Genomic DNA, 24,776 nt, shown 5'->3' on the forward strand with positions numbered 1-24,776 from the left:
TCCTTGTTATTTTTTTTTCAGTTGCCTCTTGGCTCAGTTCGCCGCTCTTTGGTTTCCTCTTCGAGTAAGATGGCGGCGGAGTGCGTGCGTCCCTGAGGATTATCCCGTGTTACCGAGAGAGAGACAGAGAGAGAGAGCGGGATCCAGCCGGGAGGAGCGGTTCAGCGGCGGCGTTAGAGCCAGACTGAGAGCAGCAAGATGGTGAGTGAGAGACTGAGATCCGGGAGCGGGGAGAATGTGAGCGATAAACACGCGCTGTCGGCGCAGCGGGGGACGCACACCGGGCGGTGGCACAGTGGTTAGCACTGCTGCTTCACGGCGCCAGGGACCCGGGTTCAATTCCCGGCCTGGGTCCCTGTCTGTGCGGAGTTTGTACGTTCTCCCCATGTCTGTGTGGCTTTCCTCCCATAGTCTGAAAGACGTGCCGGTTAGGGTGCGCTGGCTGTGCTAAGTTCTCCGTCAGTGTACCCGAACAAGCGCCAGAGTGTGGTGACTAGGAGATTTTCATAGTAACTTCATTGCGGTGTCAACGTAAGCCTACTTGTGACACTGATAAATAAATTTGTAACGGTCTCGCTCCCCACCCTGCCACTTTCCTCCTTTTTCCCTCCAACCGCTGCCCTGGAGTCCCATCTCTTGCAAGGTCAGCATTTATTATGGATATGCGCAGAAAATTGGCATCTGCTTATTGAAATTTCCAATTATACAAATATTTTTTGTGAAGTAGCAGGCTGCAGGGTTTTGTGCATGTACAATAAATATGTTCCTTCCAATTGAAAACAGCCTCAGAACGAACACATCGAGTTACACCGTAAGCGATATGGCTATCGCCTGGACTACCATGAAAAGAAAAGGAAGAAGGAGAGCCGTGAGCCGCATGAGCGTGCTCACAAAGCCAGGAAGATGATTGGTCTTAAGGCCAAATTGTACCACAAACAGCGCCATTCAGAAAAAATACAGATGAAGAAGACGTAAGTATCACTCTTCAACTACCTGCTCACCAACTCATCACCTGAATGTGTGCTTTGGACATTTTAATACCTAGCTTCCTTTTTTCCAATCTAGTTGAGGTAATGGATTTAAAATAATGCTGTGGAATTTGCTTAAATTTACTGTCTGCATTATTCTCCATAGAAATTTTATGATGTAGTCATGTACCCACAGTAGACTAGTCATATTTGAGAAAATAGGAGTGAAGTAAATGCTACTGATTGATATTTTCCAAAATACAATGTTGTTTTAAACAAATCTTTGCTTTCTTTTGAAGGGATAGGATCGCAAACTTTGTCAATGTGCACATTGTGAATCATGTGTATTAAAATAATAGTGTAAAATCACATTCATTTTGATAAATGAATTTTTATGAACAAAATGTGTGCAGGTTGAATAGCACACCAAGGTTGTAAGAGGTAATAGTACAAGAAAATCCTGGAAAAAGCTCAGCAGGTTTGGCAGCATCTGTGTAGGAAGACAAATGGTGTTAATGTTTCAGATCTGTGACTATTCGGGAGAAGTATTCATTGCCGGCACAGTGGCCAGGAATCCAGGTTCAAATCCCGGCTTGGGTCACTGTCTGTGTGAAGTTTGCACTTTCTCCGTGTCTACGGATGCTCTGATTTCCTCCTCCAGTCTGAAGATGTGCGGGTAAGATTGACTAGCCAGGCTAAATTGACCCCAATGTCAGGGGGATTAGTAAGGTAAACGTGTGGGGTTATGAGGAGGTGGGGGGGAGGGGTACAGACTCAATGGGCCAAATGACCTCCCTTTGTACTATAGGGATTCTGAGATTCTAAGTGGGAAAGGTTACAGGTGTAAATGACTTGAGTCATGCAAAATTAGTATCAAATCTGCTCTGGGTGCAGATTGTTGTTTTTCTTTCCCTGTTACCTATGGTCCATTGGCTCTAGAAGATTTCTTTTTCTGGTGGTACAGTGGTTAGCACTGCTGCCTCACAGTATCTGGGTTCAATTCCAGCCTTAGGTGAACTCCACTGTCTGGAGTTTGCATGTTTTCCCCAAGCATCATCGGACTCAAAAGGTTAGCTTTATTTTCTCTCCACAGGTGCAGTCAGGCCTGCTGAGATTTTCCAGTATCTTCTGTTTTTGTTTCAGATTCCAGCATCCGCAGTAATTTGCTTTTTAACTGAGGTTGTTTTCTTGGCTAGGGGATCTAGGACACGGGGTGCAGTTACTGAGTCATTTGGGACTGAGATGAGGAATCTCTTCACTGAGTTCTGAATCTTTGGGATTCTCTACCCCAGAAAGTTGTGGCTACTCCATCATTGGATACGTTTAAGACTGAGATAGATAGGTGTTTGGTGCCTCAGTGAATCAAAAGATATTGGGAGTAGGCAAAGATCATCTATGGCCACAGCTGATGCCAGAATAGGCTGAACACTCCATATGGTTTATTCCTGCTCTTGTTTTTGAACAATCTAATCAAAACAGACAGCAGGGAGATCAGGAGATGTGTGGAAAAGGTCATTTTGGATCTTGACAGGATCAATCTGGAAGCTGTTCCTGTATCTGCAGAAGGGACATTAGCAAATGGAGATGGAGTCTCCAAGAGAGGAAAGAGGCTGGAAGTGCTCTCGTTACAATGAAATAAGATGAAAACCACAAATGTGGCACAGTGGTTTGCATTGCTGCTTCACAATGCCAGGGACCTGGGTTCAATTCCCAGCTTGAGTCACTGTCTGTCTGTCTACGGAGTCTTCACATTCTCTCCATGTTTGTATGGGTTTCCTCCAAGTGCTCTGGTTTCTCCCACGTTCTGAAAGACATGCTGGTTAGATCGGTGCTAAGGCAAGGACAGGATTGGCAGCTTAACATTTCAGGATACAGATGTTTCATAGAGGGGGATGTAAAAGGGGTGGGGGAATTGCACTACTGGTTAGGGAGAATATAGCAGCTGTACTCTGGGAGGACACCATGGAGGGTTCATACTGCGAAACAATATGGGTAGAGCTCAGAAATAGGAAAGGTGTAGTCACAATGGTGTTTACTATAGGCCACCCAACTGCCAGCACGAGATAGAGGAACAGATTTGTAGGCAGATTTTGGCAAGCTGTAAAAGTAACAGGGTTGTTGTGGTGGGAGATTTTAACTTACTGTATATTGACTGGACTTACTTAGTGCTAGGGGGTGGCTAGGACAGAGTTTGTAAGGAGCATCCAGGAGGGCTTCTTGAAATAGTATGTAGATAGTCCAACTAAGAAAGGGACCATACTGGGACCTGATATTGGCGAATGAGCCCGGCCAGGTGGTCGATGTTTCAGTAGGGGAGCAGTTTGGGAACAGTGGTCACAATTCAGTAAGCTTTATGGTATGAATGGGTAAAGATAAATGTATTCAAGTTAAGAACATAAGAAATAGGAGCAGGAGTAGGCCATCTAGCCCTTCGAGCCTGCCCCGCCATTCAATAAGATCATGGCTGATCTGTCGTGGCTCAGTTCCACATTCCTGCCCTCTCCCCATAACCCTTAATCCCCTCTCTTATCAAAAACCCATCAACCCGCGTCTTAAAAATATTTAGCGAGGCAGCCTCCACCACTTCAACGGGCAGAGAATTCCAGAGATTCACCACCCTTTGAGTGAAGAAGTTCCTCCTCAACTCTGTTCTAAACCACCCCCCCTTTATCTTGAGGCTGTGCCCCCTAGTCCTATTATCCTTTCTGAGCGGGAAGAGTCTCTCCACCTCTATCCTATCCATCCCATTCATCATCTTATACGTCTCAATGAGATCTCCCCTCATTCTTCTAAACTCTAACGAGTACAAGCCTAGTTTATTCAGCCTCTCCTCATAGCTCAACCCCCTCAACTCCAGCATCAGCCTAGTAAACCTCCTCTGCACTCCCTCCAAGGCCAAAATATCCTTGCGTAAGGGGGTGGTAAATTGGGGGAAGGCTAATTACGTTCTTCAGTTCCTGTCTAATATTGTTGTAGATTGGGGGCAGATGTTTGAAGACAAATCAAAGGAGGCTTTCAGGTGCAAGTTGAAAGGGATTCAGGATGGCACACTTGGGACCGGCACATTCCTGTAAGGATGAAGGATAAGTGTGGCAAGTTTTGGTAACCTTGGATAACAAGAAATATTGTGAGCCTAGTCAAAGAGGAAAAGGAAGCATTTGTCAAAGCTGGGAGGCTGGGAACACACGAAGTGAGTGCGGAGTACAAGGAAAGTGGAAAGAAACTTAAGCAAGAAATAAAGAGGGTTAAAAGAGGTCACGAAAAAGCATTGGCCAGCAGGATTAAGGAAAATCCCAAGGCTTTTAATACATATGTAAAGAGCAAGATGATAGCCAGGGAGAGGGTTGGTCCACTCAAGGACAAGGGAGGGAATCTATGCATGGAGCCAGAGGAAATGAGCGAGGCATTAAATGAGTACTTTGTGTCAGTATGCACCAAGAGAAGGACTTGGTGGATGGTGAGCCTGGGAAAGGATGTGTAGGTAGTTTGAGCCTGGGAAAGGACGTGTAGATAGTTTGAGCCATGTTGAGATCAAAAAGGAGGTGGTATTGGGGTTCTTGAGAAACATTGTGGTAGACAAATGCCCCAGAGCCTAATGGGATATACCCCAGAATACTGAGAGGCAAGGGAGGAAATTGCTCTGGAATGTAAATGTAACTGGATTGATTAGTAAGATTGGTGGATTTGTGGATAGCGATGAGGACCGTCAGAGGATGCAGTAGAATACAGATCAGTTGGAGACTCGGGCGGAGAGATGGCAAATGGAGTTTAATCTGGACAAATGTGAGGTAATGTATTTTGGAAGGTCTGATACAGATAGGAAATATATGGTAAGTGGCAGAATTCTTAAGAGTATTGATAGGCAAAGGGATCTGGGTGTACAAATACACAGGTCACGGAAAGTGGCAATGCAGGTGGAAAAAGTAGTCAAGAAGACGTACAGCATGCTTGCCTTCATCGGCCAAGGCATTGAGTTTAAAAATTGGCAAGCCATGTTGCAGGTTTTTAGAACTTTAGTTAGGCTGCACTTGGAATATAGTGTTTAATTCTGGTCACCACACTACCTGAAGGATATGGAGCTTTGGAAAGGGTACAGAAAAGATTTACCAGGATGTTGCCTGGTATGGAGAGCATTAGCTGTGGTTTGTTCTCACTGGAGTGATGGAGATTGAGGGGTGACCTGATAGAAGTCTACAAGATTATGAGAGGCATGGACATAGTGGATAGTCAGAAGCTTTCTCTCAGGGTGGAAGAGTCCATTACTAGAGGGCACAGGTTTAAGGTGCGAGGGGCAAAGTTTAAAGGAAATGTATGAGGCAGGTTTTTTACACAGAGCAGTGGGTGCCTGGAACTCGTTGCCGGGGGAGGTAGTGGAAGTGGATATGGTAATGACTTTTAATGGGCATATTGACAAATACATGAGTAGGATGGGAATAGAGAGATATTGCTCGTTGTTCTCCGGAGCAGTGTACTGGTGGCTGGTGAGTCTAAACTGCGAGTGTACTGATTTTTTCAATTGCATTGCTGGTTCGCGGGTTTTTTTGCATTTTGTGCTTTCCGTAGCGGGTCCTAGGCGCAAGGGCAGTTGGGAAGGGAGCGCGGGAGTACAAAAAGAAGGCCTCAGTAGACAGCGGGCAGCGTCGGGAGCAGGCAGCGGAGTGAGGCGGGTGCTGAGTGAGTGCTGCAAGGGCTTTGGCTCACAGGGCTTAGGCGAGAGCAGGCTTAGGCAAGGTGAGATACTGATCAAATTTTTCTAACTGTGTCCATAAGTTTAAGGGTGGTCAAATAAATGGCAGGGTCCATGGGGAGGCATGTCAGCTGTGTAAGGTGCAATATGTGGGAGTTCCTGGAGACACAGCATCTCTGGAGAGTCCACATCTGCACCAAATGTCTGGAGTCGCAGCGTTTGAGGGCCCGGGTTAGGCAACTGGAGTTGAGGCTGGAGGATTTATTTTTAGTTAGGGAAAATGAGGCGCTAATGAATAGGAACCACGTTCAGGAGGGGATCCCAGAGCCTAGGAGGGGGGATGGGTGGATTACAGTTAGGAAGGGGAAAAAGAAGAGGAGTAATGTTTCAAAGGCTACCCCGGGGTAGTCTCAAGATATCAGGGGTAAGGCGCCAACTGAGGTGGAAAGGGCACGAGGGGAAGACCGGAATGCCTCAGAGGGAAGGAAGGGGGCTGGATGTGAGATAGTGGTGGGGGGGTTAGAGGAATTGATGGGCGGTTCTGCGGGCAAAAGCGGGACTCCTGGATGGTAGTCTGCCTCCCTGGAGCGGGGGTACAGGATGTGTCGGAGAGGGAATCTTGAAGGGCCAAGGAACCCAGGCGGATGTAATTATACGCGTAGGTGAGAAGGACGTAGGAAGGAAGAGTAGGGAGGAAATACGTAGGCAGTTCAGGGAGTTGGGAGCCAGGCTGAAGTGCAGGGCCTCCAGGGTGGTGATCTCTGGGCTGCTGCCAGTGCCCAGTAATAGCAGGGATAAAAATAATGAGATCCTGCAGCTGAATGTGTGGCTGAGGGATTGGTGCAGGACAGAGGGTTTTAGTTTTGTAGACCATTGGGAAGTCTTTGCGAAGGAAGGACACTTGTGTAAGAGGGATAGGGAACATTTAAATGGGAAGGGTACACATATTTTAGCTGGGAGGTTGGCTGGAGTGTTTCGGCAGGGTTTAAACTAATGTGGAGGGAGGTGGGGAGGAGAGAGACAGCTCAGGCACTGCGAGTGAGTTGGAGGTCAGGGTAAATCTAGATGATAGGAAAATCTCCCAGGAGAAGGAGGATCCGAGTGGGCCTGAGGGTCTTCAGTGCATTTGTTTTAATGTGAGGAGTGTGACGGGTAAGACGGATGAACTTAGAGCCTTGATGTTCGCGAGGAATTTAGATGTGGTGGCAGTGACAGAGACATGGTTAAAGGAGAGGCAGGACTGGCAGCTAAATATTCCAGGGTATAAGTGTTTTAGGTGTGATAGGGGAGGGTTGAAAAGAGGAGGGGGAGTGGCGCTCTTAGTTAGGGAGCAGATCACGGCAGTGCAGAGGGAGGATAACATGGGGGGGGTTGGGAATTGAGTCTCTGTGAGTGGAGTTGAGGAATAGGAAGGGGGCCGTTACTATGCTAGGAGAGTACTATAGGCCACCCGACAGCCCGCGGGCAGTGGAAGAGGGTATATGTAGGGACATTTTGGACAAGTGTAGGAAGAACAGGGTTGTTGTGGTGGGAGATTTTAATCTCCCTGGGGTGGATTGGAAGGTGCCTAGAGCTGGGGGGTCGGACGGGGAGGAATTCGGAAGATGTGTATTGGAAGGATCCTTGCAACAGTATGTAGATAGCCCAACTAGAGAGGGGGCTATGCTGGATTTAGTTCTGGGCAATGAGCCGGGTCAGGTGGCTGAGGTTGCAGTAGGTGAACATGTGGCTAATAGTGACCACAACTCCGTCTACTTTAGGATACGAATGGAAAAAGATAAGAGCTGTCCTAAGGGGAGGGTGCTAAATTGGGAGAAGGCTAGATACAGCCGAATTAGGCAGGAGCTTAGGGATACAGACTGGGATAGGCTATTGGAAGGCAAGACCACGTTAGGCATGTGGGAGTCTTTCAAGGGAAAACTGCAATGGGTGCAGGGAAGGCATGTGCCGGTTAGGAGGAAGGATGGGAAAGGTAGGATTAGAGAGCCGTGGATTACTAGAGATATAGAAGACCTGGTTAGGAAGAAACAAGAGGCGTATGTCAGGTCTAAGCAGCTGGGAACGGAGAGAGCGTTGGAGGAATACAGAGAGAGTAGGAGGGATCTCAAAAGGGGAGTTAGGAGAGCAAAGAGGGGGCATGAGATGGCTTTGGCAGGTAGGATTAAGGAGAATCCAAAGGCCTTTTACTCCTATCTTAAGATCAAAAGGGTGGCTAGGGGTAAAATCGGTCCCCTCAGGGACAGACGAGGGAATTGTGCTTAGAGGGAATGGGGGAGATCCTGAATGAATACTTTGCGTCAGTATTCACGAAGGAGAGGGGCTTGATGTCTGGTACGGTCATCGAGGGAGCGGTAGACCAATTAAAAGATCTATCGACTACGAGGGAAGAAGTGTTAGGCTTTTAGGTAGCATTAAAACCGATAAATCTCCGGGGCCCGATGGCATTTATCCTAGGCTGCTTAGGGAGGCGAGGGATGAGATTGCTGGGCCTCTGACGCAAATCTTTGTCTCTTCTTTGGACACAGGTGCGGTCCCAGAGGACAGGAGGATAGCAAACGTGGCACCGTTGTTTAAAAAGGGTAGGAGGGATAGCCCGGGTAACTATAGGCCGGTGAGTTTAACGTCAGTGGTAGGCAAGTTGATGGAGAGGATTCTTAGGGATAGGATGTATGAGCACTTAGAGCGTTGTGATTTGATTAAGGATACGCAGCATGGCTTTGTAAAGGGGAAGTCTTGCCTTACAAATCTGGTAGATTCTTTGAGGAGGTGACAAAAATGGTCGCCGAAGGACGAGCCGTTGATGTTGTCTATATGGATTTCAGTAAGGCGTTTGACAAAGTCCCTCATGGTAGGTTGGTAGAGAAGATTAAAGCTCATGGGATACATGGCCAGGTATCGAGATGGGTAGAGAACTGGCTTGCAAAGAGGAGTCAGAGAGTAGTAGTGGAGGGGTCCTTTTCTAGCTGGAGGTCTGTCACTCGTGGTGTGCCGCAGGGCTCAGTACTAGGACCTCTTCTCTTTGTAGTGTATATAAATGATTTGGAAGAGGGAGTAGGTGGTGTGATCAGCAAATTTGCTGATGACACCAAGATGGCTGGATTGGTGGGCAGTGAGGAGCAGTGTCTGGCAATACAACGGGATATTGATAGGCTGGTTGATTGGGCAGATACATGGCAAATGGAGTTTAATCCGGATAAATGTGAGGTGATGCATTTTGGCCGGAATAACGTAGGGGGGAGTTTATATGATAAAGGGTAAGCCCGTAAGGAGTATAGAATCGCAGCGAGACCTGGGGGTGCAAGTGCACAAGTCTTTGAAGGTGGCAGTACAAGTGGAGAGTGTGGTGAAGAAAGCCTATGGTATGTTAGCCTTTATAGGAAGGGGGAGAGAATATAAGAGCTGGAGTCTAATGTTGCAGTTGTACAGAACGTTGGTTAGGCCGCATTTAGAGTACCGCGTCCAGTTCTGGTCGCCTTACTACCGGAAGGACGTGGAGACTGGAGAGAGTGCAGAGGAGGTTTACCAGGATGTTGCCTGGTATGGAAGGACTGGGGTATGAGGAAAGATTGAAGAAATTGGGGCTCTTTTCCCTTGAAAGACGGCGACTGAGGGGGGATCTAATAGAGGTAGATAAGATTATGAACGGTATAGATAGAGTAAACAGAGGTAAGCTATCTCCTATGATAGAGACACATTGGACAAGGGGCCATGGACTTAAGGTGAGGGGGGAGAGGTATAACACAGATATTAGAGGGAGGTTTTTCACACAGAGGGTAATTGGGTTATGGAATGCTCTGCCAAGTAAGGTGGTGGAGGCAAACACGCTAGAGTCATTTAAGAGTAACTTAGGCACATGAGTGGGTTGGAGATGGGTGGATATAGGAGATTGTTTTAAATAAGGGTCATTAGCATTGGGGCGTCCCTGGTAAGGTAAATGGATATGGTACAATAATAATGTTTTTTTTTCTTTTCATTTCACAGGTTTTAAGTCGGTCCGCCTTGTGTCCAACGAGGGGCATACATGCGATGGGTCGTACTTGGGCTGCTCTTGGTTGTTCGAGATTGGCCTAGTGCTTCATGTCGTTAGTGTGTGCCTAAACTGGACCAGATACTGAGCAAGACGACAGCTCAGTGACTATCACTGATTGCTGTGCAGACACATGGATTTGGGCCAGTGTCTGTGGGAGTTTGCGCATTCTCCCTGTGCTTGCGTGGGTTTTCTCCAGGTGCTCCGGTTTCCTCCCACACCCCAAAGATGTGCTGTTAGGCTGATTGGCAGTAATAAATTGTCCCTAAATTAGTTTCCCTCAACGTGGATGGCCATAAAACATTAGACAAGGGTCATGAGTGGAGAGGGGGACTGGTGGTGTTGAGATGGCGGCGCGGGCTCGTTGGGCCGAAGTGCCTGTTTCCCGGGCTGTTTTTGTTCTTTGTTCTTTATATGGTCCCTGGAAGAGTAGGGGCTTTAGTTAAGTCGGGCAGCATGGTCAGTGCAGGCTTGGAGAGCCGAAGGGTTTGTTCCTGTGCCGTAATTTTCTTCTAGATGTGTTGATTGTGCTAAATTCTCCCTCGGTGTATCTGAACAGCTGTCGGAGTGTTGCTGCTGGGGGATTGTCACAGTAATTTTATTGCAGTGTAATGTACGCCTACTTGTGACTCAGAAAATAAACTAAACTTTAAGTGAGGACAGTTCTCCTGAGCTGCACAGTGGAGGAGAGAAGTTGAAGGGTGGCTTCCTGTACTTGGGTTGAAACGAATGATAGTGTAGGAATAGAAAACTTCTTTGGAAATTCATGAAGCATAAATTTTTAGAAAAAAACAAAATTCTGTGAGTGCTAAGAGATTTGCAATTGAAACAAAATGCTGGAAAACCTCAGCAGAACCTGTAGTATCTCTGCAACATTTACTGCCAACCCCTAATTACCTTTGAGATGGTGGTGGTGAGCTACTGTTTTGAATGAGTGCTGTCTGTCTGGTATAGGTGTACCCACAGTGCTGTTAGAAATGGAGTTCCAGGACTTTGACCCAGCAACACTGAACAATGATTTAGTTCCAAGTCAGCGTAGTGTGTGGCTTGAAGAGGAACTTTAATATGGTGACATTCCCAAATCACCGGGTAAGGATGGCAGAATTCCTTTCTTGGAGGACATTAGGGAACCAGTTGAGGTTTTACAGCGATCGCCATTACCAAAAGTTACCATTACTGAGACTGACTTTATATTCCAGATATATTAATTTGAATTTGAATTCAAATTCCACCAGCTGCTGTGGTGGGATATGAACCCATGTCCTCAGGGCATTAGCCTGGATCTTTGAATTGCTAATCTAGTGACATTAGCTCACCTATGTCTGACAGCATCTGCGGACAGAAATAGGGTTAACATTTCCAATCCAATATGGTCCCTCTTTGGATCTGAACATTACACCCAGTTGCTGACTGTCTGCTGTGGTGAATGTGAAAAAATATTTTTACTATTTGAAAGACTGAATTTTCCTGGTGCTCTGACTAGCATTCCTCCCTCAGTTGATCTTGGGCTTCAACTCCACTTTTGCACACGTTCCCCATATTTCTCAAGTCCCTGAGACTAAAATCTATCTATCTCCACCTTAAATTTATTTAATAATGGAATAAGTAAAGAAAAGATGCTGAGCCAACTGAGCTATTGGGGAAGGATAGTCAAAGCTTAGCGAAGGAGAGGGGTTATAACAAGGTCTTTCGAGAGCAGAGATAGATGGTGATGCGAACGGCCTTCTGGGGGAAATTGGATAAGGTGGAGCCTAATTTGAGCAAAGGCACGACCACCAGTGCTGGGGCTAAGGGGTGCCAAGCATGGTGGAACCAGAGAAGGTGCAAGAGAAACATAATTGGAGGGTTGTTGTTTGGCTGGAGAAGATTAGAGATGGAGTGAGACAAAGTCATTTAAGGATAGGAATTTTAAATTGGAGAAGTTGGGAATTTGGAACTAATCAGCAAGGACAGGAGTAATACATGAGTCCTGTCTAGTTCTGTAATTCTTTAAGGCCTAGCCCTCATTATCATAGAATCATAGAAACCTACAGTGCAGAAAGAGGCCCTTTGGCCCATCGGGTCTGCACCGAACACAATCCCACCCAGGCCCTACCCCCATATCCGTACATATTATACCCACTAATCCCTCTAACCTACGCGTTCCTGGACACTGAGGGGCAATTTCTTAGCATGGCCAGTCAACCTAACGTGCACACCTTTGGGCGGCACAGTAGCTCAGTGGTTCGCACTGCTGCTTCACAGCTCCAGGGTCCTGGGTTCAATTCCCGGCTCAGGTCACTGTCTGTGGAGTTTGCACATTCTCCTTGTGTCTGCATGGGTTTCCTCCAGGTACTCCGGTTTCCTCCCACGGTCCAAAGATGTGTGGATTAGGTTGATTGGCCATGATAAGAAATTGCTCCTTAGTGTCCAGGAATGCGTAAATTAGAGGGATTAGTGGGTATAATTTGTGGGGATATGGGGTTAGGGCCTGGGTGGGATTGTGTTTGGTGCAGATTTGATGGGCTGAAGGGCCTCTTTCTGCACTGTAGGGTTCTATGATCTAAATTATGTTTTTAAAGAAGTATTATTGTGTATTACATGCACCATTCTTGTCGTCATGCTCAACTGGTTTTGCTCCCTATGTTTAAACTCACCTTGAATGTTGAATAAATTCAACTTTCTTTTGGGATTAACATGCGGGTTTTGATTAAGGAGTCCCTTGGAGGAAGTATTACACAGAAGCATTAACCTCCAAAAGCAACAAGAAATATATTTTTTTAAGTATCACTCGTGATTTCACAGGAATTTATTTATTTCATCTCCACAGTCTCAAAATGCACGAACAAAGAAAAACAAAACAGAAGAATGATGAGAAGACACCAGAAGGAGCCATACCAGCCTATCTACTTGACAGAGAAGGCCAATCCCGTGCCAAAGTCCTGTCCAACATGATCAAACAAAAGAGAAAAGAGAAAGCTGTAAGTGAAGCATCTTGTATATCGTTGACTCTAGATGTTGAATCTGCAGGTCTCGGTTTCTTGGGCGTATCTGTTTGTACAGATGTTTGAGGGAAATATTTGTTTTGAGCTTTCAGCTTTGGCTCATTACAATCATTCGCACCTCTTCATGGTGATAAGTAAAATCCCACTACAGGCTTTGAATGTATAAGCTAACACTTCTTCGTGCAGTAGCAAGGTAGTGTTACTGTGTGTCAGGCCACCTTTTTGGACAGGGTCCTTTTTACCCTTTCTGATAGATACAAAATATCTTAAGGTTCTATTTGTAGAAGAGGAAGGGAAAGTCAGTGTCCTGGCCAACATTTATTCCTCCAGTCAACACTGCTAAAGTAAATCATCTGCTTGTTTTTCTCCGTGATGTTTGTGGGGCCTTGCTCTGCACATTGGTTGCTACCTTTCCCATGATAAGCCAGTGAATATGCTTCAAAAAATATCTTTGTGTTGTCTTTAGATTGTGAAAGATGCTTTTTAAAAATAAATTATTTTTGTTTCCCCTCAGTAAAACACATACCTGCCTTACCACTGGGACCAGTTTGTGTACAGCTGGATTTAAAGATATGTGTGCTGTCACCCACATCGTGGTGCCACAAATCAAGGGTGCTGCAGTATTATTTATAATTCTTATAGTATTTCATCACAAGAAGAAGGCAGGGAGTCCCTTTCGAAGGATAATAGCCTCTAATTCTCTTGTGATCCACTTCCTGATCCCTCAATCCTATTCCCGCTAAATTGCTGATCATCCAATATCCCTTCATGGTTCCCATGTCAGCTGATGTTGTAATTGGTTCTTTCTTCAGGTATTGTCCCTCGCTCCTTTAAATCTCCTGTCATCAGCCCTGTCTCCAACTTGACACCACTGCCCACACAACTATCACCCAAAGTCCATGAATATGTTGTCATCTTCCAAACTGATTCCCATTTCCCAGAACTCCATTCTTAAATCTCTCCAATCAGTTTTCTGCTCTTACCACGGTAACAAAGTCACAAGTGAAATCCTATGTAACTGTGACAAAGTTAAACTTTCCCTTCTTTTCCTCCTTGATCTGTCTGCAGCCTTTGATATGGTTGACCACTCCTCCTCTTCCAAAGTCTCTCCATTATCCAGCTGGGTGAAATTGCCATTGCATGATTCCATTCTTATCTATCACTTTTCCTGTTTCCACATCGTTCCTTCTGATGTCCCCAAGTATCTATCCTGGTCCTTCCTATTTCGCATCTACATGCTGCCCTTGGCAATATCATCCAAAGGCATAGTGTTAGTTTTCGCAAGAACACTGATGACATCCTGGTCTACCTCACCATCAGCTCTCTAACTCCCCCATTCTTGCAAAATTATCACAGTGTTTATCCAACTTCCAGTGCTGGATGAGCAAAAATTCCTCCAGTTAAGTATTGAGAAGACTGAAGCTGTTGTTTTCATCCTCAATCCCTAGCTACTGACTCCATCCCTCCTCAACAAGAGTCTGAGATTAAGTCAGTCAGTTTGCAACCTTGGTGTCACACTTGACCCTGAAATAAGCTTCTGACCTTCTATTCCTGCCAGCACGAAGGGTGCCTATTTCCACCTCTGTAACATTGCCTGACTTTGCCCAGTCTCAGCTTATTTGCTGCTGAAACTCTCATTCCTGACTTTGTTTCCTCTAGCTTCAACTGTTCCAATACACTCCTGGCTGATCTCTCCCATTCTATCCTTTATAAACTGGAGGTTATTCAAAACTCTGCTGCCTGTGTCTTAACTTGCAGTTATCATCACCAATGTGTTTGTTGTTCTACATTGGCTCCCAATTGAACAGTGTTTTATTTTAAAATTCTCAACTTTGTTTTCAAACCCCTTATCCTTCCCTATCTCTGAGCTCTGACAACCCTCCCAGATATCTGCATTCCCAATTGTTCCATCTTGGTTGACCAAGCTTTCAAGCTTTGGAATTCCCTTCCTATACCTTTTCTGTTTCTTCCTCATTTAAGACCCTCCTTAAAATCCACCTCTTTGACTAAACTTTAGTTTTAAACCAAACCAAATATTTCCTTATTTAGTTTGGTCTCGTGTGTTTTATAACGCTACTGTGAAGTACTTTAGGACGTTAAAATTGCTGTGTAAGTACAACTTGTCTCGATGATTCATAATCCTTATGTAAATTATTCTTTGGTAGGGTAAATGGGAAGTACCTTTGCCAAAAGTCCGTGCCCAAGGAGAAACTGAAGTCCTGAAAGTTATCCGCACAGGTAAACGGAAGAAGAAAGCTTGGAAGAGAATGGTTACTAAAGTTTGTTTTGTCGGAGATGGATTCACTAGGAAACCTCCTAAGTATGAAAGATTCATCAGACCGATGGTGAGTTAAAAAACCTGGTTGGAAGAGAAGGTTATTGCACATTTCAACTTTGTACAAATTATACAAGTAGATTCAGTTAAGGTTTTAATAAGAATGAGTATGAAGAATTAATAAAGATTCAGAGCACTGAAGAAGGACAAGCTAATTAGGACATAACGTGAAGTAATTCTTTCAGGGGCTCTTGGGAGATTGGTACGGGATTTATTTTCCATTGAGACTACCTGGCAGGGAATACTTGATGCAAATACTACCTCAGAAAAGCGGCCAGCATAATTAAGGACCCCACGCATCCTGGACATACACTCTTCCACCATCTCCGTTCGGGAAAGAGATACAAAAGTCTGAGGATGCATACCATCTGACTCAAAAACAGCTTCTTCCCTGCTGCCATCAGACTTTTGAATGGACCTACCTTGCATTAAGTTGATCTTTCACTACACCCTAGCTACGACCGTAACACTACGTTCTACACTCTCCTCTATGTACGGTATGCTTTGTGTACCCCACAAAAAACATTACTTTTCGCTATACTAATACGTGTAACAAATCAAAAGGAAGAAAAGTAATTTTAGAAGTTTGCATTAAACTACCAGATCGAAACAAAACAGTACTCCGGAAAAAATAGGAAAGCAATATTGATAGACTCAACCAATTTGATATAGACTTGGAACATGCAGGCATCTAAAATCTGAATTAATTAATAGGAAACAAGCCTGTAGGATTATTTTCAATAGAAATGATTTTAAGATAAACCCAGGAAATTAGTTCTCCTAATTCCACATGAAAGTGAACTGCACAAGCTGATAGTTGGGGTAAAATTTGGACATGGATAGGGAAGTGACTGGAAGAGAGAAATCAGTGGCTGATGGTAAAGATCAGCCCAAGCTTAAAATGTGCAGTTTGACTAGAACTCAATACGACGTTGCCATCGTGATCTCCAGACTTCAATTTGACAATCTAGTTTAACTCGGCAATCTGTTCCCCTGATTAAATGCGGTTACTAATTAGTGATGTTGGGTTGCAGGAATTCACTAAGTGGACAGCCTCTAGCATTGGATCACGGTCCCTGTTGTTTCTGGTCTGCAAAAATGTGGTCAGGTGTGCAGATGGTTCTACAGTCGGGGAGATGGTACAATCTGAAGAAGCTACAAAAGTGCTACTTCAGTTCAGTTGTGGAAGGTCCAAATGCTAGAAGAAAACTGGGACTCAGTTGTTTTGATCAAAGAAGGAGGGGAAGCTTGGAAGAAGATATGGGAGTTAAATAGATCATATCCAAGCATTGCAGGCAGCAATTAAAGAAACAAATTACACAGCAAGACTAGATTGTCACTTTGTAATGTTAGCATTGTATTGATTTCTAGACTGTTCTCATAAGAACATTAAGAACATAAGAAATAGGAGCAGGAGTAGGCCATCTAGCCCTTCGAGCCTTCCCCGCCATTCAATAAGATCATGGCTGATCTGTCGTGGCTCAGTTCCACTTTCCCGCCTTCTCCCCATAACCCTTAATCCCCTTGCTTATCGAAAACCTATCTACCCACGTCTTAAATATATTTAGCGAGGCAGCCTCCACCACTTCAACGGGCAGAGATTCACCACCCTTTGAGTGAAGAAGTTCCTCCTCAACTCCGTTCTAAACTGCCCCCCCCCCGCTTAACTTGAGGCTGTGCCCTCTAGTCCTACTGTCCTTTCTGAGCGGGAACAGCCTCTCCACCTCTATCCTATCCATCCCATTCATTATCTTGTACGTCTCAATGAGATTTCCCCTCATCCTTCTAAACTCTAATGAGTACAAGCCTGGTTTATTCAGCCTCTCCTTATAGCTCAACCCCCTCAACTCTGGTATCAGCCTAGTGAACGTCCTCTGCACTCCCTCCAAGGCCAAAATATCCTTGCGTAAGTGCGGCGACCAAAACTGCACACAGTACTCCAGTTCTCACTTTTGAGAAGTCCTCACTTTTGAATAGTGTTTTTAGCACCAACCATGAGGTATAGTAGAACCATACAAAGCCTGGAACTTGTGTAGGGAGAGGAGACAAGGCTGATACCTAGTATCAGCAAGCCTAATGTAAAGAAAGTTTGGGGGGAGAAAAAGTTCACAAGTTTATACCTTGATACAAGATGTCAAATAGAATTTTAAAAAAATTAATCCCATACAATATTTCAAACACACTTGCAGAAATGGGGGTATTTCACAAACTGGTAAAAAGCAAGTTTGAAACACATCAAAAGCATTTCTTCCAGTTGGGGTAGTGGAGGCAATAACAAAAATGAAGTGGTAGCTGGATGCATTAGTAATCATATGTTCCAATGAAGAATTAGCCAAATGACCTATTTCTGTACTTATTGTTAATATGCAATGGTAAATAATTGTTGAGTTTTGCTGTTTATCCCATCAGTTGAAAACAGTTTAATCAGTTAAAATAAAGCATTAGAATGCAATTTCTTGTTTGTGATCCCTTCTGTAAAAGAAAGGATAATCTGATTGTAATTATTGTTGTACAGGGTTTGCGTTTTAAGAAGGCTCATGTAACTCACCCAGAGCTCAAGGCCACCTTCTGTTTACCTATACTTGGTGTTAAGAAAAACCCATCGTCACCTTTATATACAACATTAGGTAAGCAAATAAAGTAATGTATAGACTTTGTCCCGTAACTTAATTGCAGCAAGAATGATACAGTCTGATTTCTTTCTTGAAGTTCCTTATCTTCTAAATCTGTTTGCAATCATTCTGTGGTGACAATAATAGTTGTGTGAGCAGAATTGCTAATGAGTAGGGTTAAAATCCTAAAGGGAATGGTCCCAAATGCTCATTGCAGGCAGTTCCTTGGGTTAACTGTTGTTCAAATTGTTTTTAACGGTTTCTAATTCTAATGAAGAATGGTTTGAATAGCTTTTATTATAAACTTTTTTTTTAAATAATTTGTATTTCAAATTGTTCAATAATTAGGATGTTGAATTAAATTGGATCCTTTATTCCTTGTGTAAAGATTGTGACATTGGTGTACTTTGAGTTTTTTAAATCATGTTCTCTGCAGTTGAAAGGCCTTTTTGATTTCAGTGTTGCTGGGATGTCTGGAGAATTTCTTTTATTGTGACTTCAGTGGCTTAAATGGAGTTTTGTTTACTTTTACTATGGGCTTCAAGCACCTTCTGACCATTGCTTTATGACCTTGCATTGTTAGGAGGAAGACTGGTAGCAGGTCATGTGTTTTGGACAGTTTTTTGTCATCCTAGTAAATTTAAGATTTCATTTTCTGTTTGGCTGCAGGCAGCAGTTTTGGTTTAGAAAGAGGTGACATCAAACTGCAAAGCAGTATTTCTCTCTCTCTCTCTCTCTCTTGATTTTGGAAATTCTGCTGTTAGCTGGAAGCAAGGTTCCTGGCCTTCATTTGGAAAATCTGCTGTTTGTTGTTAGCCAGCCTCCCTCCCTCCCTATCTGCCTCCCTCCCTATCAGAGGACTAAATTCTAGCAGCACATGAACATTTGCACTTTGTGCTGAACCTGTGGAAAGTGTTCTGTTTGGTTCATTTTAGGTATCTTTGTTAAGGTTTAATTTCTTTCTATGTATGGTAGCTATATTCTTAAATAAACTTTGATTAAAGCTCACTAGTGGGACATTTGAATCAGACCTGAAGTGATGGATATGCTTATCCTAGCGAAATTTGAAATACAAAACGTACAATCCAGGCGGACTTCATAAAACACTTTGTTTTATGACCTTGAATTGTAACAAAATCTATCTGTAAGTTCCACATCTGTTCATATTCAGTGCATAAATTGACTTCTAATACAAAAATAATTTTCAAAAATATGTTTGCATATTTTATTCACATTCAGCTATTATTTTAATTGAATATTCAGTTAAGGCCTACATAACAATCGGGAAAGAAAATCCACATTTTGGAATTAGAACAGAAACAAGCATCTTAATTCCAATCTTGAGTCCTCAAGAAGATCAAAGTCTAAAAGCAACTTTACTGTTGTGTCTATAGTATAACAATGTATAAGACATTTCTCAAAGCAATCACGCATGTTCAGTCTTCAATTTCAGGTGGTTGGTAGCAAGGCTGGTAGTTCCATGGATGTTTCATCTGTTTCTCTGGAATGTTAAGAGATTGTCAACATTTGTGTTTCCCTGTAGGGGTTATTACTAAAGGAACTGTCATTGAAGTGAATGTAAGTGAGCTTGGCTTAGTCACACAAGGAGGCAAAGTTGTCTGGGGTAAGTTCTAAACAAATATTTTCTACTTGGGACCTTAATATTGGAGTAAACATGAAGTTTTTTGGTACCATTGTTAAAATGCAGCATACCGGGATTAGGAATTTTGTAATTTCTATCTTTGCAGATGGTTTTTCTCTGTTGCATAGTTTCACCCAATTAAACTTCACTATTGTGAAGCAACAAATATTTTGTAAATTATACAAATTGTCTCTAATTCCTTGGACTTCATCTGCTCATTGATTGTTCACTTGAAAAAGACGACTGCTTTTTGTGCTGAACAATATGGTGGCATTTTTCTTTCTCCTTCTTCTTTGTCCACACTTCCCAATTAACTTGATCTCAAATATGAAAGGTTACAGTAAATCCTCACAAGTTGCTCCACTTTGTCATTTTGCTTTTAAGGTTGTTTACTCTTTAGGACTTTTATCCCATCTATGCCACCATGTTTGATTTTACATAGTCTGCACTCTGGCCCCACCTCTTGCACTAACACTGGGTTAGCCACTGCTGTGTTTTGATGCCAGACATGCCACTGGAGGCCCAGACTGCGGTGAGAGCAAGGCCTAAGATTCTGAGTGCAGGGCAGAGATGAGAATCTGATGGCCACTGATCAGGTTGATGAACAGCTTCTATGGACACCACATCTGCATCCCTCTCTCTGTGTCTCCCCCAGAAAAGTGATCTAGGCTGTGCAGATAGAAAGAAGAGGGTGGGAAAGGAGCAGAGAGAGGACAAGAGTAGGAAAAGAGAAAAGTTAAGCTGAGTTTTAAAAGTGCTGTGGGTGAGACACAGAAGCTGTGCTATTTGGGGCTAGTTTGGGTGATTTAATGTTATCAAATTTCAATGTCTATGGTATTTCTGTTCTGTTGTGCGATTTATTTTGCGACTTAAGCCAGGTAGGAATGCATATTACTGTACATGTAGAATGCATTATTTCAACTTGTACACTTTTTATTCTGGGCAAGAAATGTCTGAAGAAACCTAACTCTGCCTTTACTTTTGATTTCTATGGGAATCCACAAGTCATTCTGTTTCACTTAAAAGTCACAATGTTCACAGACATGACCACAACTTTTTAAGTGCTGTATTTATTTGTGAAATAGGAAACAAAGGAAGTGGGTCTTTATGACAGCAACATTAAATTCTGAGCCTTCTAAAACCTGGGGAATAATTCCCTGACAGCTTTCTCTCCAATGCCATCTTTAGGTTTCTTATGAGGGTACAGTTGTGTTGTTAGCCTATTTGGAAACTTCAAAATAGGGCTCATTTCTCTTCTTTCCTCCAAGAGGTACACACTACTGTTCCACCATCAATAGGAACTTGTATTCCTGGTACACTGCGTATTGGGATTGACTTTTTGTAACTCAGTTGTGCATTGGTCCCATAAGCGCAGCATGATGGGTTGTAGTTCCATCTTGTATTAGACTGCTTCCACATTAATTGTATGTGACTCGTTTTCTTTATATTAATTGCTCTCCTTGTGTCTAATACCATAATCACCTGCCAGCAACATGGGCTGCCAATATAATTGCCACTGCCCACATGCTGCATTTCAAACAGTTGGCACTCTGCTTGGCTAATGGGGATATTAATGTTGTTACATTGCATTTTAATAAATAGTTCCAAATTTATTACAGTACAATGACAATGGATATAGGAGTCTGTAATAACTTCAGGGGGATTGGCATTTTGCTCATGAATCGTGTGCGTCACAGATACAAAAACAACTTGTGTGTTTTGTAATTTAAACCACTTACTGTGCAATATATATTTAACTAAAGCACTGTGTGCATCTTTTAGAACTAATGCATTTTCTCTTTTCAGGTAAATATGCACAAGTAACAAATAACCCAGAAAATGATGGCTGCATTAATGCAGTTTTGCTAGTTTAAATCACCAGAGCATGGAACTATGACGTGGATGTTAAACGGACTTGGGGACCTGACTATATTTGATGTCTGATGCAAGATCCACAAAAATAAACAGCATTTTGTACATCTGTATTTTTGTTATTTATGAATCGGCTTAAAATGATGGAAGTTGAGAGAGAATAAAGAACCATCTTTCAATCATTTTCTGTAAATTCTGGATTTTATGATTTATGTGCATTTAACAAATATCAGCAAATTGCCAGTGTGGTATACTTGTCCTGAATACTGGTGATGAGCTTCCACTGTTATTAAAAGGAGTTATAAATTCAGCAGTGGTTAGCACTGCTGCCTCTCAGCACCAAGGACCCAGTTTCAAATCCAGACTTGGGTGACGGTGGAATCTGCATGTTTCCCCTGTGTCTGCATGGGTTTCCTCCAGGTGCTGTGGTTTCTTCCCACAGTCCAAAGATGTGCAGGTTGGGTAGAATTCCTATTTACCCTTGGTGTCCAAAGATGTGTACATTAGGGGGACTGGCAGAGTAATTATGTGGGGTTGTGGAGATAGGTGTGTCTGGGTAAGATGCTCTGTCAGACAGTTGGTGTAGACATGATGGGCCAAATGGTCTGCTGCATTGTGGGCATTCTATGGATTCTCAGAAGCCCAGTTCAGTACTTGAATACAGACTGAAACTGTAGTAATAATAAGGGGGTGGGGGGTGATGTTGAGCCAGCACTTTGTCCACAGGAATGGCAGCACATGCTCAAAATCCAGCACGACTCGGAAAAAAATTCGTGCCAATGAGTTGTCAAGTTCCAATCTTCCAGCCCCCTTACTGACAGAGAGCATGAAACATGCTACAGGACCCCAGGAAACTCAATACAGTAGCACGTCATTAGCATCCTCTCCAGAACTTGCTCCCTCTGGATATTCAGCAAGTGCAGCATAACGACATGCTGCTGCCATTTACAACAGGTTCACCTAGATATGAACCTGTTGCGTGGTGTAAAGGCATGGCCAAGCAGTGGCCTGGCAATGTCCTGGCACGACAGGCACTCAAGTTGGCATATCCATACCAACCTGGCAATGCCAACCTGTGCCAACAGGTGGATCCCAGTGGAAGCCTCCAGGAAGAGGGAGGGTGGGATTCATTCAAATTTGGTTGTGAACTGGGAGCAGGGGATGCTGAGAGGGAAGGGGATGTCCCTGTGACCTCTGTGCTGGGAAGGTGGTCTGTTCTTGTTCAGGGTGCCCTGATCTCAGCAGCCAGATTTTGCCAGTATATTGAGCCCCCTTCATCTTTGACTGTTATAAGATCTGGAGGGAAAACCAGCGTCTTTCTCTCAGGAAACAACACTCTGCCATTTAAGATTCGCCCCATCGTCTGTCTGGTAAGTCTTCAAACTGAATCTGCTTGTTTTGATGGTCTAAATATCCTATATCACCATTTGAAGGAAGGCAGAGACTTGGTTCACAAAACCAACATTATGGAGCCTGGAAATGTTTTCCAAAACAGTCAATAACTTACGTAGAACATAGAACACTACAGCACAAACAGGCCCTTCGGCCCACAAGTTGCGCCAATCACATCAATACCTACCAATCCATAGACTTTGTGATAAACAGATGCACATTTTATTTAAAATCAAAGATTAATTGCTTTATTGTACAGAATTATTTTGAGATACAAGAATTGATTTCCTTGACCGTATGTAATTGGAAGTGGGTGGAAGTATTTCTGAGCTTATAACTAATGCATTTAATTTGCAGGGTATAAAGCATCTGTGATGTCTTTTTTAAAAAAAGGAGACTAGCTACTAGCTTGACATGCCAAGTTAAAGCATTTCAAATTGTCAGTTTGTGATGTATTAGTTGGAGTTCCACTACAGTGCTTCAGTAGTAGAATTAGCTTGCATAGATTTGGCACAGTGAACTAGAGTACAAAAATTCTCAAGTGCGAAAATGAGCTGGTCCCTCTACCTGTTTGGGAGGAAGATTAAAATGTCAACTTTGGCTTTTTTTTCACATGAATTTGCAGGTGTGGCTTAGGTTGCTCAGTGCAATTGCAGGTGAGAATGTGCCCATGTTAGCTGCAGGAAGAATGGATAAAGGAAGAAGTTAGCTACACAATCCTGTGGTACAGTTTGGATGGTCCACACTCTTTCCACCCAAGGACTCTCGCCCTGTTCCTGATTACATTTAAGGAGATATTGATTTGAAGCACAATTGAGAGCAAGGTGCCTACTATATAAAAGAACTTTAAAAGTGCAGGTTTCTTGAACTAAAAAAAAGGAAAATTTAAAATGTGAAATTAAAAAGAGGGTACGTTGTACATAGGTCTGTTTTTTTAAAAAAAGAAAGAGGGTAGAGTTTCTGCTTTGGTTCCAATCAATGATCAGGGAAAAGTGCTAGTTTTCTGAATTGAATTTTTTGCTCTCAAGTTCCAATCCTTTATCTGAATATCAGAGTGTAAAACCTTCCAGCACGTTTGGGTGGTTTTAAGCACTTAAATATTCTTAAATGCAAGTAATTGAGTGGTTTTATTAAATCCATTTATTATGAAACAAGCATTTTTAGCATATGACTATCTCACCACCTGCGAGAACCCTGATTTTTAAACAACAGAATACAAACCAAGCAGAACCTTTTTACTTGTTTCACTGGTGTAGTCAGTTTTATTTTAATTTTTAAAAAATTCATTGGCCTTGCTCCAAAAAAGCTTAAAATTAAGAACCTCATCAATTGCCTGCAAACAAGCTCAATTATGACACACACACAGGTGCAGTTATCAGAAAACTTGGCATTTTGATTAAAGTGGTCGGAGGACCTGGCTAATATGGGACCAGCTTCCAGCATGATGGAATCTCAATCCAAGTTGGATCTAAGTTATATTTGAAAGTCATCAAACATTTGCATTATTTTGGGTAAACATAGCAGAAACTCTACCCCAAACTCTTTATCACGTTTTAGTCCCTTGGTCCATTAGCAGAGATTTTAGTTTGGCTTTTTTCCTCCAACAGCCACCAACTTCTCACCTCAGTAACAGAAAATGCATTAAAAGATTTTCAAAGCTGATAAATGAATTCCTTTCATCGTGTTCTGGTGGATGCCCGATAATGGCGGACCTACAAGGAGACAAAATAAGCCATAATTAAACCCATGAATAGATCATCCTGGAAATGGTTTGCAGGTTGTTGCATGGTTACTCATGACAGATTTTCTGAATCTGCAATTACAGGGAGGCATGAAAAATCTGTTTTATACCAAGTGCCCCTTTTAAGAAGTGGAAAATCTGGACAAATTGCTGCAGGAAATTCTAATTATTGCAATTTTACCTGCTGTATGAGAAGCTGAGGCTTGGTTCTCATGCTCCTATGTCTCTAGGACAATTATATTGAATATTAGTGATTGACCAGTGTTGAATCTTATTAGGAGGCTGGAGTTTTATGCTAGAAACTTCTGCAGAACCTCTTGCGCTTCTCTGCTGAGAATTTGATGGAACCTTGTGTATACATCCAACAATTATCAGGCACTTCATAGGAGCATTACAAAGCAAAATCTCACTCCCAGACACAGTAAGGATATCTTGCAGACAGATGACAATGCTTGGTCACCAAGTTTAAAGAAGGAATGAGAGAAAGCCCGAGAGTTTCAATGAAGGAATTCCAAA

At 43.1% G+C, this 24,776-nt stretch overlaps 2 protein-coding genes across 9 annotated transcripts in view; one reads left to right on the forward strand and one right to left on the reverse strand.

The window, feature by feature from the left end:
- The first annotated feature begins 46 nt into the window (after positions 1–46).
- On the forward strand, positions 47–21,309 carry LOC145343220 (ribosome biogenesis protein NSA2 homolog). The gene is made up of 7 exons (XM_080189286.1): positions 47–201; positions 784–971; positions 12,492–12,642; positions 14,832–15,011; positions 17,517–17,628; positions 19,157–19,237; positions 21,062–21,309. Exons 1-7 carry the CDS (start codon positions 199–201, stop codon positions 21,127–21,129), a joined length of 783 nt encoding a protein of 260 aa, XP_080045412.1. The 5' UTR covers positions 47–198; the 3' UTR covers positions 21,130–21,309.
- LOC145343219 (soluble lamin-associated protein of 75 kDa-like) overlaps positions 18,825–24,776 on the reverse strand; it is a 93,112-nt gene continuing 87,160 nt past the window's right edge. For 7 of the 8 annotated variants that reach the window (XM_080189280.1, XM_080189279.1, XM_080189281.1 and 4 more), the window contains one exon: positions 22,725–24,231. In XM_080189280.1, coding sequence (XP_080045406.1) covers positions 24,196–24,231 — 36 coding nt within the window. In that variant the 3' untranslated portion in view covers positions 22,725–24,195. Of the gene's footprint in view, positions 19,115–22,724; positions 24,232–24,776 lie in introns of those variants that run through there. The other variant, XR_013886691.1, reaches the window with a different exon arrangement.

The sequence above is a fragment of the Carcharhinus amblyrhynchos genome, chromosome 5 (genome assembly GCF_965287045.1).
Source record: "Carcharhinus amblyrhynchos chromosome 5, sCarAmb.v2.hapA, whole genome shotgun sequence".
Classification (NCBI taxonomy): domain Eukaryota; kingdom Metazoa; phylum Chordata; class Chondrichthyes; order Carcharhiniformes; family Carcharhinidae; genus Carcharhinus; species Carcharhinus amblyrhynchos.